This window comes from Lissotriton vulgaris, chromosome 3_1 (genome assembly GCF_964263255.1).
Source record: "Lissotriton vulgaris chromosome 3_1, aLisVul1.2, whole genome shotgun sequence".
NCBI classification, from domain to species: Eukaryota; Metazoa; Chordata; class Amphibia; order Caudata; family Salamandridae; genus Lissotriton; species Lissotriton vulgaris.
This window is the reverse complement of record NC_141689.1, coordinates 239,844,159-239,860,167: the sequence shown is the minus strand read 5'-3', so window position 1 is coordinate 239,860,167 and position 16,009 is coordinate 239,844,159. Positions and strand designations below refer to the sequence as shown.

Below are 16,009 nucleotides of genomic sequence, written 5' to 3'. Positions count from 1 at the left end.
GATTCGTAATGAGATCCTTAATGTACTGCATGAATACCATAAATGCTGTTAAAAATCTCTTTATGGAGGCTAAACCAGATAGTTCACAAATAAATGGATTATTTGTGAACTATTTTTCAACAGTAAGTGCTGGTTTCTGAAGATTCAATATCAGGGAACGAAAACACTTTGATTAAATGTATCTTGCACACTGTCCAATGAGGATCACACTGCCTTGACTCATCTCTCACAAATACATAATTTTGATTGAATTTTAAACAAATGGTGAAAATCAGCATATCAAAATTCAGAATCAAAATAATTTACACGATAAATCATCCGTATAAGAAAAGGCAACATTTCAGGCCCAGGTGACTCCAAAGTTGGTTACTTTGAAAAATGTATTGAGGAGCATGCACCCAAGTTAACTGAGTTATACTATTACTGTGTCTCAAAATGTATGTACAAATCTATCTATAGATATTCTTGTCTCTAAATCCAGAAAAGACTGCATATTGTGAAAGCCTATTTTATGAATGATTACTGATGCAGACGTACGTGCAAATGTCTGATCCTAAGGCTGGAGCGAGTTACATTTTTCCACACAAAGACACAACCTTTGTTACAAACCAAGTACTTCAGTGGTTTTTACAATCTCCTGCGGATGTGGCCCACCTGGTTATGCCTTTAGATACAGAAAAGGCTTTTCACTATTTGCCATGTTTATATGGCACTCTGGATGCAAATATTTGCCTTCCAAGGTAAACACTATTTTGCTCCCAAGTTTTTTTTCTGGTTATTAAAATCTTAAAGGTAACAATATGGCTTTCATTCCTACAGATATTTCAGAAAGTTTCTGATAGTTCCACAAAATGATGTTAGTTTGTGAATCTTAAAAATGTGGTTGAAATTTCTTTCAAAGGATTTTGTAACTTCAGATCAGATGAATGTTACAGAAATAATCTTTGCTTTCCTGTTCCAGATTACGGAACGCACCGGTGTCCATTCGATTTGTGACCAATACAACCAAAGAATGCAAGACAACCCTGCTGGACAGACTGAGGAAACTTGACTTTGACATTTGTGAGGATGAGATCTTCACTTCTTTAACAGCAGCCCGAAACCTTGTGGAGCAGCAGCAGGTTCGCCCCTTGCTGCTTATACATGACCACGCTCTGCATGACTTTGAAGGTAAAGTATCTGTACAAATCACAAACCTGCTTTCATTTGTTATCCTATTGTACATTGTTGAGGCTCCATAGTATTTTAAGTGGCACATACACATCACATTCTCTTATTCAAAGTTAGCTGTATATAGCTCAGATTAAAAGTTCTAAACTGTCTGTGTAGGGTGTCAGTTTGACTCTACCTAATTTTGGAGGATTCAGCCATTCTCATGACCTCAAGCTGGTGACTCTTATTTTACATCACTCTCACTCTACGCATGCCTGTTATACACCCACCTAACAGGCTAAATGCTTCCATAGACTTTAAAGGGTAACCCACTTTTTAAACCTTGAACACCCGCCAAAAAATTGTTCGTTTTCTATTCACTCTCTTAAAGACTTGACCCATAGTATTAACTCAAGAGTTTGACAGATATGCATCGGCCGCTGATAAGACACCTTCACCTGGGCCATGTAGAGAACCCTCTGTCTTTCGGTAAAATACACTACACAGATTACCAAGGTGAGCACAATGGCATACGATCTTAGAATCATGCTTATGACGACAATTTCTGTTAACCCATCTCCAAGTGGTTCACCCTTACACTCTACATTTTTCAACAATCTGCAGTGCCTCAATATCTCCAGAAAGTAATGCAAATAAATACCCACACGTTGTAAGCCTCCTTGTAAATAGACTTCTCTATAGCACCGTCTACCAACTATTTAACATGTGCATGTGCCGAGACATCTACTGGTGGTTAATATATTGTAAACTCAATCTTTAGCTTTTCTCTTAGTTTTTGGCTTGAAGCCACAACTAACCTTTAAATAATGCCTCTGCAACCCACTTCTGGCGCACTCAGCCGTTACCTTGTTTAACATGAAGAATTTCTTGTTCCAAAAACTTTACTGGTTGATAAACCATGCATTGTGAGAAAGTGGATTATTAGTTGGGGTGGATGTTATTCCACCACAAGTCTAGAACGTCTTCCTGTACTTTTGAGGTGTGAGGCCAAACTTTTGCACTAGGGCAACCTTCCATAAGTGTAAGAATCAGATACCACCCTCTTCTAGACTCAGGAATATATCCCTTCCCAGTGTTGGTACCAACTCCCACAGTAAGGCTCCCCAGTTCTGTTGACCCACCCTGCGCCTTCTCAATGTCCTTTCGGAGGAGGCAAACCATTTGTCAATTTTGTCCTCTACCACAAAGCTAGGCTAAATACCCTTGGGCAAGCAAGTTGTGAGTGGCCCCCTGCAGACACATCGCCATTGCTGCCACCATATTCACTGCCTTAACACCAGGAATGTGATGTACTCTTTTAAAATTCGCAACAAGGCGTTGGTGGTTACCTGTTAATCAACAACACAATGAACTGCTACTTGGTCACTTTAAATTATAAATGTGCATTATTGCACCTCAAGAACAGATCAGCAAATCTTAATAAATACAGATAAAATATAAGAAGAGTAGCACTGAGAACACATACAGAATTAAAATAATGTTTCCATTTATTGTTACATTTATAGTTCTTTCTCAGAACTGGAGGCTTCAAATCATGCTTTACTCTCTTCCATTTATTGCTCAGCAGTCTACTACTTCAAACATCCATAACAATGTGAGGTACTACAAATCCCACAAGTCCCTAAAGTCCACCAATCAGGCAGCTCGGGCACCCGATAAAACCATGTTCAATGAAAAGCACTTCCTCTTTATTCGCTGCTCAGCAACCAGATAAGTACTTTTCCTTGATTTGGTTTATTGGAGTGTTGCTTTGAAGATCTTGGGACTTATTGGTCTAATGTGGTATTGCTTATGGCCGTATGGCACCTCATACATGAGTATTATGCTACCTTGTCGGAACTTCACTGGGTAGTTGCGCTTTCTCAGGTATATTCTCCAATAATCAGACCTGGCATTGGCCTTAACCCGGTCCCTCTATTCATCCAGGTCCATTCTTGCAGGGCAAACAGAGCCTCTAACCCAGCTGGGTCCAGGGAGCATTCCTAACTGCGCAGCTGAGCTCGTCTTGGTCCCCACCTCTTCAGGATGCTGCCTGGCTACGACTCTTCATGGGTTTCTTCCGCTGTACATGATGTCTGCCCCTAGAGCTAGCGACGCTCACATCTATTCCCACCAGTGACACCGTCGGAAGTGGAGAGGCACGAGTGGCAGTTTGCCCCCACACATATTCACAATTTGTTTAAGTTGAAATAGTTTAGTGCAAGTCTTATAGCGGAACTGCTCGCTCGTGTTCTAGGTCTCCACAGGTGGTGATCTTGTTGGGAACCTTATTGCTGGGTTCTCCTGACATTAATAGTGCATTTCAACATTTAATGCTCCTGGCGTACATAACAGGCGAGCCTTCTTTATCAGGCCTTCCTTATAGCCAGTATAAGATTATTCAGAACCTGACCAACTATGGCAACTGCAGGGAGGGGAACCAGTCTAATCTTGGGGAGGATCAGAATTATTTGCTCGTGGATGATGGCTTTGTTGACTCTGTTGACAACAGATTGTAGAGGGCTATGTCTCTCACCCTTGAGCCTTTGTTCTGTGGGATCCTGCTACAGGCCCGTCTGCCTCGCTCTCTAGTCCATTCTGTGATGGACAGTATTCTCATTTGCCAGGAGGTAAGTGTCCTCCTAGACAAAGAGGTTATGACTCCTATGACTTTGCACCCCCACAGGTTCCTCAGCAGTTTGTTCCTGGTCGAAAAAGAAGGAACAGGGCATGCTACCAGTTATAAATCAATGGCAGTTCAACCAGTGGTTGTAAAAGCACCATTTCAGGATGGAAGGCTTCCATGTCTTACGGGATATTCGACTGCCAAATGCTTGAATGGTGAGGCTAGACGTCAAGGATGCGTATTTCACTATTCTGATTTTTCCCCCCTCACCACAAGTCCCTGCAGTTCGCCTGGGACAGTCAGTTTTACAAGTTTATTGCTCTTCCTTTCGGACTCTCATCGCCTCCTTGGTATTTTACCAAAGTCATGCAACTTGTGGTGGAGCTTTTGCGTTCCAGAGGTGTCAAATTGATCATTTATCTGGACAAGATTCTCATTCTTCATCAAGATCTGGCTATCCTTCTCTGACATCTGGATCTGTCTCAATCCCTCCTTCAGTCCCTGGGCTTCTTTATTAACAGACAGAAATCAGAGTTCACTCCTTCTCAGTCTATGTTTTTTTCTGGGCTTTGTCATAGATTTAGTTCAATGGATCCTCAAGCTTCCTCACAGGAAGTTGTCACTGATGAGAAAGGAGTTGAGGGGCACTATAGTGAAGGAGTTTATATCTCTCTGCTACCTGGCCTGCATAGTCAGTCTTCTGACATTGTCCATCTAGGTTATCTTTCTGGGCCTGCTGCATTACAAGGTGTTAGACCAGTCAGCCTTAGGGTGGTCTTCCCCCAAACATTTTGCCTCTACTCCTCCATTTTGCTGAACTTATTAAGTTTCTTGTATAGTGCATACCACTTCCTTAGGGCCTATAAATTAAATGTTACCAGTTGGTCTGCAGCACCTATTGTGCCACCCACTTAAGTAGCCTTTTAAAACATGGCCCAGGCCCGCCGTTGCAGCATGAATACAGTTTTAAACTGCCATGTCGACTCGGTATTTAAACCCCCTTGCTAAGCCTTAAACTCTCCTATTATTACATAAAAGTCACCCCTAAGGTACTAATGAGCCCATAGGGTACTCTGTAACTAAAAGTTTGAACATGCATTTTTAAGTTTTACATGTCCTTGTGGTGAAAAACTCCTACATTTGTTTTTAACTACTGTAAGGCCTACCCCTCCCATAGGATAACATTGGGGATTCCTTATTACACTTAGTAAACTGTAATTTCCAATTGGGAGCTTCTGGTTATATCATGTTTAGTGTCTATGAAATTGTAATGCTTAACCCTTTTTATTTGTAAAGTCTGATTTTTTTATTACAGTTTTGAAAATGCCACTTTTAGAAAGTTGAAATTTTCCTGTTCTTAGCCCTTTTGTACCTGTAGCCTGTCTTGAGTCACATGACTGGGTATAGCAGTCAGTTAGGCTTTGTGAATTCCTTCCAGTCACACAAAAGAGGGATTAGGTGTTCCTGAATGGGCCATCTACTGACAGGATGGGGTGGGGTGGAGCTGAGTACTGCTTCACTTACAAATGAATAGCCTGTACTCTGCATTCATACAGAGAGCTTAAGGACCCTGCATTGTCACTTCACCCAGCTTGGAGCCAGGGCAGGGGAGGCAGGAAATTCCATGTACTTCAAAGCCACTGCCTAGAACTTTCTCCCACCTTCCAGAATCAGGGAACCAGGGTATAAAAGTAGAACCTCAGACACCAACTCTTCAGTACACTTCTTGATCCGTAGGTACTCTGCCAGGAAAAAACACTATGCTGCTGCAAGAACTGCCACCCTACTGGATTGCTACTTTAAAGGAACTGCTACCCTGGTGTGCTGACCTTTTGCCTGCTGTCCTCTTGCCTGGGGAAGAAGAATTGGACCTGCACCTTCACCTTCACCTTGATCCCAGGACCCCAGAGTGACTCCAAGGGCTGGTCTGTGGCATCCTAATCTGAGCTTCAGGGACATAAAAAGTTCCCCAACCAGCTCCCTGATCCAGCTGCAGCAAGTTCTTGATCCCCAAAGAGTGCCTCTCAGCTCCTATACCCTTGGTGTGGCTCACAGGCTCATGAATCATGCTTTTGGTCTCTTTGCGACCATGAACAAGGCTGTTTGCAACAAAGACCGGGCGGCTTACATCAAAAACAAGGGCACGCAACCGCCACCCCCTCTCTTTGCACAGCCAATATTTAACAAAACAAGAGCAACCCATATGTCCTTGCAAACTGGGTAAGTACAGTTGTACTAAGGAAACAACGTTCACAAGGAACTCACTTAGAACTTAGAATAATGGATATACGGCAATTTAATTAATTGCCCTGTCTGATAAAAAACTATATACTGGTGATCTCTTCTGTATATTACTGTGATTCAATCATTATATCTTACACTGACAAGCTCTCTTGAACTACCCAATGGTTATAGCCTATTTCCTTGAACAGGCACTTTATTTCTACAAAAATCAGCAATTTATATACATTTCATATAAAAACATCAAATTAGACATTGAAACCAATATTTGAAAAACATTTACATAACCCCAAGTGTAGTGACCGTAACCATATTTACAGTGAAAATGTGTGACATATTCAAAAAACCTTGTTTTTTGAAATGTATATAAATTGCTGATTTTTGTAGAAATAAAGCTACACACCCGTCTGCAATGCCCGGCTTGCTCTTCCCACCACGATGACAGCCCACACAGCGCTATCCTTGCAGCCCTCTCCAACGCAAACGGGGTTCTTGGCACAAAACTTGAGAAGGTAAGCCTTCAGCTAGACTAAACTGGGACTGTATCCAACCCGCACGTCAACGCAGTCAGCCTGAACCTTTGAATTAGACCTGGTACAGCACGACCAGATAGCCACAGTTGCTCTTTATGCTTTTAGGTGCTATTTCTCACTTTATTCTTTAAAAATTAATTCATAACTCTGGTTCTACTGAACTGGATTCTTTTTGTTTGGGCATGTGTAGGATCCTTTTTGTGTGGTGTTTTACTGTGTTACCGTTTGAAGTGTTGCACAAATACTTTACACATTGCCTCTAAGTTAAGCCTGACTTGTCTGTGCCAAACTACCAGGGGGTTGAGCACAGGTTAATTTGGGGTTTGCTTGTGCCTTACCCTGACAAGCATTGTGGTTGCTGCTTGATCAGTGCTCACACCCCAATCAACCAGTAACCCAATTTCTCACATAGGGCTCTTCAGCGCTTAAAATCAACCCATATTTGAAAGGGACTGACCTATTTGGCCCTGTTCACACTATCCAAAAAGGCCAAATCGGAGCTGCAATAGTGGTTGGACCACATGACAGACTGGATTGGCAGGGCCATCTTTGACTCGGTTCCAGACGTGGTTATCAAGTCCAATACCAGCCAAATAGGCTGGAGAGCTCAATGTAGATAAGTCACTACAGGCGCACCATTGTCAAGCAGTAGAGAGGGTTGCACATCAGCCTCTTAAAACTGCTCATCGGATCCTACACGGTACAATCCCTCTCAGGGGACAAAGTGTTGTTCTCAATCCTCTTCAAGAGGATGTGTTGGCAGTCCATTACATCAACCATCTCGGCATAATAATATTCAAAGCTCTTGCAGAGCTGGCTAAAGTTTTCTGGCACTTTAGCCTAGACAGGAGTATAGTGGCCAGTGCAGAGTATTTTACCCGGGAAATTAAACCACATTGCGGACTGGAATTCCAGACATTTACAAGCTTTGAGTGCATGGAAACTGGACCCCCCACACTCTAGAATGATGATAAAAAGTAGTCTTTGCGATGTGGATCTATTTGCGTCCCGCTTAGATCATCAGCTTCCCCGCTTATTTAGTTGGAGGGCGGATCCACGGGCAATGGCGAAAGACTGTTTCATGCAAGATTGGAGTCAGATTTGTGGGTATGAGTTTCCACCCTTCTTGATGATAACCAGAGTTCAGGCACTAAAAGCCGTCCTTGATTCTCATGACTCCGATTTGGAGAACTCAGGCATGGTTTCCTGTTCTTCTGGAACTTTCTATAGATTTTCCCATCTGACTTCCCCAGAGTCATTCCATATTGGCGAACTCTGAGGGCAACTCGCACCAACCCGTTCTAAACGGTCTTCTCATCACGTGGCCTGGAAGATTTCAGGGGACGGTGGGGCCTCCCGAGCCTTTTGGATCAGGCTTCAGAGCTCATCAGGAGAGCATGGGCTCTGCTTGGCGAAGATGGCCCAGTGGATGCCTGTGACAGAATCTGGATCCTATGGGGGTAAATTTAGTGCATATTTTGAATTTCTTAGTCAGAACTCTGAGAAGGGTCTGGCCTATCGTATCATCGATACATTCAGGTCCTCAATGTCAGCCAGCCATGTAACCATACCATGAAATCCCATTGGGAGAACACACCCTGGTGTGTCCTTATTGAGAGGGTTATGCCCTTCTAACACCTCACAGTGTTGAAACTCTGAGCTATGGGATGCCAATTTGGCATTGCTACTCTTTGAATCATGTATAGGAGGCAGGGGAACCCCAATAGACCCTTGTAGGCTTGGGCAATGAGTATATATAATAACACTTCAGTTCACAGCTAAACCATCAACTCCTGATAAGTATACCAAACAACCAAACTCCCTAATTTAGGGAGTTTGTCACAGCAATGAAATGCTCTGTCCTGAAGATGGTCTTCATGACGACTGCTTTAAAAGACCGAAACGTCGACACTCCCATCATCTCCAAAACGTTGCATTGTCACCAACTGACGACCTTTGTTTATTAATTATATTTGGTTGTTTGGTATACTTATCAGGAGTTGATGGTTTAGCTGTGAACTGAAGTGTTATTATTATTTATACCTCTGTTCTTAGCTTTTTGCTTAGATTTATTTTCATATATCTGTCTCCCAAGATATTAATTGATTTTCTCATCATCAAATATATATAAACATTTTCCATAAACACATTTCGATATCTCCATGTATTTCCTTCCATTGATTAACTCCTTTTTTGATTGAATGTGATAGTCTGTTGATACACCGGAGTTTGTTACATATGTACGACTCACAACTATGATTTAATGTGTTCATAAACGAATCCCTTGTAGCACACTGTGTTTTCAAATACTCTTTGAATCATGGCCTGCTAATGTGAATCTGTCTTGGAAGGTACTTACAGGTAAGTTGACGATTCTTTTATATTTGATCTCTTCAAGCGAGTCATAGATGTTAGAGCTTTAGAGGTGTTCTCTGTTTTATGCCTGAAGATGCTACCTTTACGGTGTCTTGAAGCACCAAGATCAGCATCAGGACACTTCAATACCCATCCTTTCCCGACCATCTCAATCTCTGTGTAGTGAGATCTATTCACACTTACGAAACCCTGACGGGGGAGGTCAGACGAGAAGGTCAGGTCGGCAGTTGCCCTGTAGTTATTGATTTAAGTGAAAAAATCCTTTAAGCCAATTTCTTCCCCCACAATTGTCTGATGGGTTCTGTGGGTGATGTCAGAGGAACGCATTGACACCTCCTCTGACATCACCCATGGGGTTCATTCTGCCAGAGTATCAATGGCTTAAAAAGCCGTCACGTTAGGAGGAAAGTTGGAGGATATCCTCAGGGAGGCGGATTGGTCATCAAACTCTATCTTTATGTAGTTTTACTACAAACCCGTTATGGATATAGTAAATGGTGATGAGTAAGCTTTGAACAAGCACAATCGGAAGCCTCCAGCCCTAACATAGAATGTAAAATGTCCTACCTATTGTGAAGGAAAGTCTTAGTTCCATCAATGGCATGGATAAACTATATCAAACCTAGCCTGGTCTCCTTTTCCTCCAAGGCCAATTTCTTTTCTCCCAGTGCAGTTTTTTTTCCTCCAGGGCTATGACATCCAGTTTGCCCTGTAGCTCCCTTTCTGGTTGCCTGTTACTCACCTCCATCTGGCAGATTGCCAGTTCAGAAGGGCTTTTGCTGGAAGAGCCAACTTCTCTTCCAGCCCTGGATGGTGCACCAGAGAATCCAAGTTGGGTAGAGTCCAGTGTCTGCTCCCACGAAGGTCTCCACATCAATCAGCTTTGGCTCGGGGCCACTCTCAGTGCAGCCCTCAGACTTGGAAACTTTTCTAGAACTTAGTTCTCCTTAAGAGGGACTAACCAGTAAGTTGGATCCAACCGGTGATTCGACTGCAGTCCCAGTCTCCCACTGGTTCTTCAGAAGAAAAGTTGGCAAAAAGTTTCTGACTCGTAGCTTTTGCAAGGAACAGTACACACTAACACCAACCAAGGTTTACAAAACATCAGGAACAGTACTTGGGGGTCAGGACTCACTCCAACAGAAACCCCCAAAGGGGCCCAAAGCATGTCCAGTTGAAATTGTTTTGGTAGGTACTTCAGGAAAGTGGGTTTCTTGCAGGTTTTGTCGCCCTATAGCTTAGCAGGACCCTTAGAGTCCCTCTCTTGGTCCTGGGTACAGCAGGGTCTCCACAACGGGCAGCAAGTCCAGTCTTTCTTCTGTCTTTCACAGGTCCAGCAGTGTTATGAGTAGGGTGCTGAGGGGTACCAAATTTTAGCCCAATGCCAGTCTGTGGATGGGGGGCTCTCCCTAACCGATGGAGCAAAGGCTCAGAGGGGTGGCCATGCCCACCTTTGTAGCACTTCCTATGTGTTGTACTGCAAACAATCCTACAGTGCACTTCTGTGTATCCAACCAACATGGCAGAATCATTCTTCACCTGTGCAGAACCCCCTGTGTCACCAGGAGTGTGGTTATGGAAATGAGCAAACCCTCCCCTGTGGTCAATCAAAACCGTTCTGGAGGCAGCTCTTCTCCCACAGGGAGTGGTATCTGACTCGCTAGCAGGGCAATAGAGGAAGCAGGCCCAGGTGGTAGCTACATATGTCAGAGACATGGTAGACATCCTTTGAAGTGAATTAAGTTCCTGGGTACAGCTCAGATGGTCACCTTATCAGGGGAAGATTAACCCCTATCTCTTTTTCTCCGCTCTGGGAGCAACTTCACTCCGAATAAAGGAGCCATTCATCTCCTGAGTGACACTGAACACTGGCAGAACCACATTTGGATCAGGCAGGAAATTGACGACTTCCTAAAAGTTCCATTTTCAAAATAGTAATATAAATCTATACTAATATAATAAAGAGAGAGCCCAAACCTTTGAGGCAGGTAATCTCAGGAACCACAGCATCACAACACCCAATACAGCATTGGAAAGGACAGTTGCAGCAGATGGACATAGGCTATACAGCTGGCCACCATATACATTCGAAGGGTAAAAGAACCTTAGGGGCAAAGTAGTCCCTTGTGTGCGTGGGCATTCTGCTCGGGCCGTTCTGCTGGGTGCGTGTGCGTTGTGCTGGGGCGTGGCCATACAGCAATCGTCGCAGCATTGAGGCGGAAAATGGTGCGCGGAAATCAGGTAACACAATCGTTTACAGGGCTATGTTGTGGGCATGCGGGTGCATGACCATACAGCAATCGAAGCGGCATTCAACGGGCATTCGGCAAAAATGGGGCGCGAAAATCGCGGCATTGAAGGGGAAAATGGTGCGCGGAAATCAGGTAACACAAGCGTTTACAGGGCTACGTTGAGGGCATGTGGGGGCCTGGAAATGCAGCAATCGAAGCGGCATTCAACGGGCATTTAGCAAAAATGGGGAGCAAAAATCCTGAAAATAAAGCGGTCACAGGGCTCCGTTGTGGGCGTGTGTATACCCGGACAACGTTGGGATGGGCTGCTAGTAGTAATATAAAATCCAGAGTAAGTTAGAACTTAAATTACTATTTAAAAGAGTCCTTGAGTCATTTTTAGGTCGAGCATTCGAGACCTCTAGTGTATACTTTACTGTATACTTATATTCTTTAGTAACTTATATGTGTATGTACTTTGTGGGCTCTGGAGATCAGCCCTAGGACTTGTCTGCCTCCGCTTAGGGACTTTTTTTTCTGTTCAGCTGCCTCTATTTAACTGTCTTGATAGAAAACGGCCAGCAGAGGTCAGTAAAATACCAGAGCTGCTTTCTGCTGAGGGAATTTCATTTTTCTGGCAACTGCCTTAATTTAACTTTTTTGCTAGAAAACGACCAGCAGAGGTCTGTAAAATACCAGAATCACTTTCGCATTCTCTAGATTCCAGTCCATAGAAATTGTCTTCCACGAGCAGCCATAGCCAATATTTTTTTTAAATCTTGTATTTTCAGTGATTTCACCACCGAAGGCCCTGATTTCATATTAAAAACAGTGCTTTGGACTATACTATTTCCTGCTGAAAGGCAATATTTCTCTCCATGTGTTCCCATACCTGGTGTATCACACAGTTTGGTGCTTACTTTCCCTCCATGTTAAAGAACAGTAGATGTTTCAGCACCCAGGCTAATGTGCTGCATAGCTAAATACAGATAAGGTCCAAAGGCGAGACCGATTGCATTGCAAATGCTTGTTCTAGCTACTTCCAAACTGAAGTCAAGCGTTATCAGGTGTTATAATTAATGTAACCCTGTGCTTTTTTATGAGAGAGACAGCCTGCCACAGTGAAGAATGACTGTGGAAGCTTTTTACTGCAAAGACATGGAAAACATAAAATACACATATCCTACTTTTCAAACACCATGCACCCTGCCCTTTGGGGCATTTAGGGCCTATCTTGAGGGTGACACCTAAGTATGAAAAAAGAAGGTTTAGGCCTGGCAAAAGGTTTATTTAGCAAGGTCAAATTGGCAGTTTTAAAACTGCGTCTCCAGTCTTGAGGGGCAGGTCTGTGGTCATGCTTTGGATTGTCACTCTAGTGGTGGCACAATATGTGCTACAATCCACTAGCGACATTTAACTTACAAGCCCTGGGTATATTTTTGTACCACTTTCTATAGGCCTGTAGGTAAGTTAAATAAGAGATGGGGTTACCATACAAAAAGACACATTTTCTTACATGCATCATATTACTTTTACAGTGCACAGCCACAGTTGCCTCCAGTCCTGACGCCATCTCAATCATATGCACGCACACATTTACACACAATAATTCTAACTTGTATATGACTAGACCTTTTACTACCAACTTTCTTTTTTTCAAAGAGGTGAGGCTTCATGGAGTAAAGTGAATATAAGTATCGTGGATGATGTCATAATTGATTTTATCAGTGATGTCTCCAAATATATAATTGTAGATGTCCATTTAACATGTCGTGAGTGATGTAATATGTGAGGTCATAAGCAATGAATGACGGAGGCGCAAGTTATAGTTAGTTCACTTAACCTAAATTTGGCGAATATCAGCAGTTTTTAGATTTTTTTAAACATTAGTTCTTATTTCAACACCTAATTAAAATGTTACTTTACCTTTTTTTTTCAGTGCCAGTTGTTTTAAACATAAGCTAAGATCTTTGGGCCTGTTTAGAGTCCGGCGGGCTGGCCACTACGTCACAAAAGTGATGAATATTCCGTCCGCTGTATTACAAGTTTATCATATCCAGCGGCCCTAGTAATATTACAGACGGGATATCCGCCACATTTGTGATGGCGAAACCCCAGCACCGATCTCTAAGTCGGGCCCTAATTTCCATACGTAACTGTAACTAAGGCTCACAGTTTTCAGTTTTTACTGACTTTTACAGATAAAACAATGTGTTTCGTGTCTGTATTTATTTTTAAGAGCAGAAAAATGCAGAAATTATCTTCATGTGGGTGACTCTCCATTCCAGCTTCATGATATCCAGGACAACAGCTAAGCAGACCGACAGCATGGAAAGTTAAAAAAACAAGTTCAGATTTCCCTCAATGCAGGCCTACTTTCACATGTATTTGTATTATAATGCTGATATTTACCTATGGATGTAGTGTTTCGCTATATTTGGCTACTTCATTTTTTAAACGCGACAGGCTGAAAACATGAGTGCGTATTTGTCAGTAAAATAAATGTGGAAATATACCATTTTACGACTCCATTTATTCTCAAACCACAACATAAATATGGACAGATACCAATAAGGTGGCTCACAAATAAATATGGATAAATACAGACGGAAATGTTAAGAGATAAATACCATGAAACCGGGAACCATAACTGTAATCTGTAATCTTTTTTCAGTGAATGTAGATATACACCACACAATCCGCCATAGCAACTGCGTAGCGATGATTAGATGTCATTTTCTATTGAAAATTTGTTTTTAGTTTAACTATAACTTTGGCGCTGTTTTACAAATTTTTTATGAGCGTTTCGTATCAAACAGCAAAAGTGGCGAAGTTAACCCGTGGCCGTTCATGCAAATCAGGGAGGGGCTGGTTGAAGGGGGAGGTTAAGAAGTGGTTTTAAAACCATCTCTGAGCCATTGACACAATGTAAAATTACTGAAGGTGCCACAAATGAAGATAAAATAGCGGTGTGGGTGTTGAGCCGTTTATTTCCACAAATGCTTCTAACCGAATTGTTGCTGTTGTTCTTCCACTAACTTAGTTGCCTTAGCTAGCATTGGAAGAAACAAACGGATCGGATCTCGTGCATCTATTTAAAACAAGTGTGGGATAGTCATGGTAAGTAAAGACGCTAATTTGGGAGGATACGTTTTAAAAAGCGCAAACCAGCATGAAAAAGGCTGCATTAGTCAACAATTCTAAAGTAAATAAAAAAATGTTTTTAGAAACATTTAAAAAAAAATTCTGAAGTACCATATTATATTAGAATTATCACATCTTTGAAAGGCGCACTTGAGGCAGGTGTTGTGCTACCCATTTTAACATTAAACGGATTGGGCCACTTTGAACAAGACACATGAACAGAGGCTTACAAGGCATAGGACTTATTCACCGATAAACATATGCCCATTTGCTTCGGCTGCATTGAATTCAGGTGTTCCTTCCGGTTTTCTACTTGCTTTACTTTTTCGGTGAACCATTTTCTGCTGAAGCTTCCAGGATTTTGCAGCTCCAATTGCAGCTAACTCTTGATTTCTGGTGACCAACTTTTATTGTTTAATTCAGAAGTTAATGGATTAGGACTGGTTCATTTTAATTTTCATTAAATGAAGAGTACACTGCATTCCAACAAAACGAATTAATGGCATTAGGGAGACCGCGTTTTCACATTTAAGCTACCGCGGTATGGAGAAGAGCGCAATTATAGAAAGCAATCTCCCCCAGCTGTGGGATCTGCAAACACTTCCCTTTGAGCTGGTATTGATCGAAGTCCTTAATACTGAAACTTCAGCTGATTGCAATCAGCCGGGCAGGAACTTGCTACAGAGGTTGCAGGACCTCACTCTGCATTACTTTTCCATCTAGGATCCGCTTCATGAAGTTTTGTTAAATCTTTCAGTTTCTCAATCTTCAACATCCTAGATGTTAGCTCGAGCTAAGTGCGACTAGCAAGCTTTGCGATGGCCAAATACACTGGCAGCGGGTTTTATGGTTATACTCCTGCTTGACTTACTTCTAGATGCGTGCTCTTTCATCTTGCATAGCATCCCGCGGCATGGATGGTACCTCAACTCCTGTTCAAGTTAGATGGCGGCAGATCAGAGATCAGAGGTCAGTGAAACTTCACTAAAATACGTTCTACCGCCTCCTCGGAAACTTACCTCTGCTGCTCCTGTTGCAGTGTGTGACCCTTGGATTTGTCATTACCGGCATTGACTACTGTGCATCTATCAAAGTCCACCTGTTAAAGTGACTATGAAGGTACCACTTGCTTTCGTTCTCATCCCCTGCACAAAATATGTCAACTGTTTATTACCAGTACCAACATCTCTCTGCTGTCACTCCACTGGCTTCTGACCAAGCAAAGGAGGTGGCAAAGCCTTGAAAGGTGAGGTTCAACACTACCTCACATCTTCATACCTTACCAGCTGCCAGATGCGTGTAATCGACTCTAGAAAACAGTCTGTTCCTGATACGTATGCTTTGATGGTAGATTTCTACATTTTATTTTTAAGACTCATTGTAAAATCCCTTACTTGTTGTAGTGGGTCACTTGCTTAGGCTGACAATGCTAATTATATGAAGGATGTGTTTTAACGTCACTAAATTCTTGCATCTTGTGCTGCCTCAGGGGGCTTCCCATGGATATGCCAAATGTCTTTTGGGGCCTAGAGTTACCCTATACTCATCTGAGGTATCACTAGTGTTCGAAGCCACACAACATGTTATAAGAAGCTGCTTTTTGGACCAGACCTTTATTCAGTCATGTACCCCAGAGCATACAGTGTTGCCACTAATCAAGATCACATTCTGTACCTAACCAGAAAGATAATACTGCTACATATTTT

At 42.5% G+C, this 16,009-nt stretch overlaps 1 protein-coding gene across 2 annotated transcripts in view; it reads left to right on the top strand.

Moving 5' to 3' along the window:
- HDHD2 (haloacid dehalogenase like hydrolase domain containing 2) overlaps positions 1-16,009 on the top strand; it is a 139,659-nt gene that overhangs the window by 61,588 nt on the left and 62,062 nt on the right. For both annotated transcript variants that reach the window (XM_086962907.1, XM_086962906.1), the window contains exon 3: positions 962-1,170. In XM_086962907.1, coding sequence (XP_086819033.1) covers positions 962-1,170 — 209 coding nt within the window. The remainder of the gene's footprint in view (positions 1-961; positions 1,171-16,009) is intronic.